This window comes from Cyprinodon variegatus, unplaced genomic scaffold, assembly GCF_000732505.1.
Source record: "Cyprinodon variegatus isolate N-32 unplaced genomic scaffold, C_variegatus-1.0 Scaffold27, whole genome shotgun sequence".
Taxonomy (NCBI): Eukaryota; Metazoa; Chordata; class Actinopteri; order Cyprinodontiformes; family Cyprinodontidae; genus Cyprinodon; species Cyprinodon variegatus.
The window spans coordinates 875,544-878,927 of record NW_015150480.1 but is presented as its reverse complement, the minus strand read 5'-3'; the positions used below and the strand labels follow the sequence as shown (position 1 = coordinate 878,927).

Sequence of the window (3,384 nt, the reverse complement as noted above, 5' to 3'; positions counted from 1 at the left end):
TCTCTTTTTATTCTTATTTTTTATCTTATTATATTGTATAGTTGGATGTGTGTATATATCATGTAAAACTGTAACTAGAGCGTGTAACAAAAGTAATTTCCCTCTGGGATTATTAAAGTATTTCTGATTCTGATTCTGATTCTATGGAGCAGAGCCAGACCGAACTTCCCCGAACTCAAACCTTGTGGGCGGGACTAAGTTTGGACTGGCACCCAGGCTATTAGAGTCCACCCAAACTGTTTAAGGTTGTTTTTTTTTTTTAACATAGATGGCTTCCTTCACGCCCCTCTCAAATCATCTATTGTCTTTGTCCAAAATGTGAACATTCTGCTCCTCAAAAGAATGTTTGGGATTTTTCCCTACATTATATTATCAAGCTGTTTCAGACATGCGAATCCCATAAAAAATACAGCTATATAAAAAAGGTATATATATATATATTTATTCCAAAAAGATTAACCACCAGCTGCACTGTAATGAAGTTGAACTCAGTTGGAGAAAAAAAAAAAAAGCAAAATTAATATAATCACCAAGGATTCCCTGCATTAGAGCTGTAATGACATTTAGAATGAATGACTTCCAGGCTTGGTAGAGCCAACCTAGAGAAACCCCAGGTCATAAATCTCTGCAAGTGAAATGGTGCATGGAGAAGTCCATAAATGTAAAGACTATAGCTGTCGTCTTACCAGCAGGATCTTCTGCATTGTTTACGCTTCCAATCTGGGGAAGTATGACAGATTTCTCTAAATGCATATTATAGTCTGGGGGAGGAGGTAGAACTGTGTACATCTTTCTGCTTGAAGTGGCAGCATTCTGTAGCTTCCCTGCATCTCCTGTAAAAAAGTGAAAAAATTATTAATAGAATAAAAAGAAAATATATGGAATAAAACCTTTACGTTTGAATTGCTAATGTCAGCGTACCACTTGAACCATGTTCTCCACCTGTTCTGATTTTTCCACCAGTTGCTGTGGGCAGGTCGTCTGTGACGGCTGATGCATTTTGTTCCTTTCCAACAGTGACAACTGCAGGATAGAGCTTCTGGAGAACCTTTGATTTAAAAACTGTAAACATGACACAAAATAAGAAATGAAAAAGTCAGCATAACCTCATTAAGTATTTTTTTTTTTCTAAATCGAATATTAGTCCGTTGTTTTGAGATCAAGAAGGGACTTGCTGATGGAACACCTGTGTCTCTCCTGGATCAAGAAAATGCTGCGTTCCTGTATACAAAGCCTTGGAGTAGAGTCAAATTATCTTGAACTTGTTCCCAATAACACTCATTACGGCTGTAAACTTATATAAAAGAGTTGTGATACGCCAACATTAATACATGGTAGAACTGTTTAGAGGACCGAAAACATGATATGGGTTCTTTTTGTTTGATTTCCTCTTTTACAAACACACATTTTTAACAGACTAGCCTGCCTTAGTATCAAAAACTATTGATCAATCTGTTTTGACTGAGCTTGAGCCATCTCAATGATTGCATGAATAAATAAAAAATAAAATAAAATCAATTTATCAATTCTCTGATTCAACATGCCTGAGCCAAATAATAATTAGCAGGACCCCAGACAACTGCATAGAAATGAGATTAAACAGCCATTTGATTTAGGTGTAGAAGCAGGAACACATCTTTAAAGTGCAGAACGCCAGACCTGAAGGACTGGAACTGAAAACTCCAGCTCTACAAACTTACTTCAGCAAAAACAGTTTCTACAAATCATAGACTTGGTCGTTAAAAAACCTTTTCTAATTCCATCTTTGCAAATGCCCTTTGGAGTTTAAAGTCATGTATTTTTCCACTCTACTTCCATCCTTGGTGCAGCACAGCAATGACTACATTTTATTCCAAAAACACCTGCTGATGGCCCATCATGGTTTCACTGACTTTGTCTGCTGCAGAAACAAGTGAGGACCAGAACTTTAAGGGGTGAGTGTATAGGTTTCACCCTTAGAGCCCATTGCAGCTGGGTTAAAGGCAGAGTAGAATGGAGTCTATATAGTCAATCCAGACCACAAACAAAGTTTGAGTTTGAGTCTACCTTATGCATGTGTAAATATGCACTTTGAGGCTCCCTGCACAGCCAAAGGAAAAATTATTTCTGGTCAAAGCCACTGGGTGCTGCTGCTGTGAATGATGAAGACAAAGATGATGAATTGTAACAGTACAGAGGAGTAGAGAAGAGAAACAAACTGATAATAGTACCTAGCTGGATCATGCCTAACAACGCAGTAAAACAAGACTTGAGGTTTGAAGAACATCTGCTCCAGCTACTGAGGCTCCAAGTGATCTTAGATAGATAATCTCTCTCTCTCTCTCTCTCTCTCTCTATATATATATATATATATATATATATATATACATACATACATACATACATACACATATATAAATATATATCTGTAGTTGTAAGGCTCAAAAAAATAAAAATACAAAGGGTTTTTAACAAGGCTACAAGATGAAAGGTTAAGGAAAGAGTTTACCAGAATGCATTGGGATACCGCGTGCATTTGTTTACACCACGGCTAGTTAGCAATTTAGCAGGGTAATACACAATACACAAGCTAGCTGCATTACATAGACGTTTTTTTGATTTGGCAATAAGATACGACGATTATATCAGCTTACCGTCTTTTCTGTGTGCCATGTAAACATTTCCAACTGCCTCAAATGAAGAAGGGCAGGAGTATCTTAGCTGAAGGCTAAGCTGTCAGCGAGCTAGCTATGCTACTAACATTAGCAAGGTTCTCCAAGTCTCACAGTAGCTTTTCCACGCTGGTTATTTCGTAGGCATTTCAAATAACCTATATACATATTAGAACCCATCTGCGACAGTCATACGGTTTATTTAACTAAAAATGAACCACCCTGACATTTGAAACTTCCCTCTTCCTCGCTACCGCTCACCCATTTGAATGACAACCCTAACAATATATGGATAGCTCCACCCACTGCGCCAAACTCGGTTCACATTCAAACTAATTTAAAGTATATGATGGGTTCATAGCAGATATAACAGCCTTATATCATAAAGTCCACCCAAATACGAAACCATCAAACCAACTCCGCAAATCGGCATTACTATATTGCATATTAAATACAGTACCTCCAGGTAGAGTGGGTTAGTTTACTTAGGGATTAGATTCATATAAACTGTTAGGAATTATAGTTTATAACAGAAATAAAATAAATAAAATAAATAAAAGAAAGTTAGTATGAGAAGAATTAATCTGGTGACTAAAATTTTTAAAATAATACATTTTAGTAATCAGTTTGTTTTATCTATGATGGTTGATTTAAATGGCCAACATCTTCTTCTACAAAGAGAAATATCAGGCTAGAGCTCCCCGTGTGTTTGTTTCCTGTAACTGCAGCGACT

At 36.8% G+C, this 3,384-nt stretch overlaps 1 protein-coding gene across 1 annotated transcript in view; it reads right to left on the bottom strand.

Moving 5' to 3' along the window:
* The window catches only part of erich1 (glutamate rich 1), a 12,721-nt gene extending 9,793 nt beyond the window's left edge, over nt 1-2,928 (bottom strand). Inside the window, exons 1-3 of the mRNA XM_015396293.1 lie at nt 2,634-2,928; nt 922-1,062; nt 687-833 (exon numbers count right to left, since the gene is read on the bottom strand). Of these exons, the coding sequence (XP_015251779.1) occupies nt 687-833; nt 922-1,062; nt 2,634-2,652 (307 nt within the window). The 5' untranslated portion in view covers nt 2,653-2,928. The remainder of the gene's footprint in view (nt 1-686; nt 834-921; nt 1,063-2,633) is intronic.
* Between the last annotated feature and the right edge of the window lie 456 nt (nt 2,929-3,384).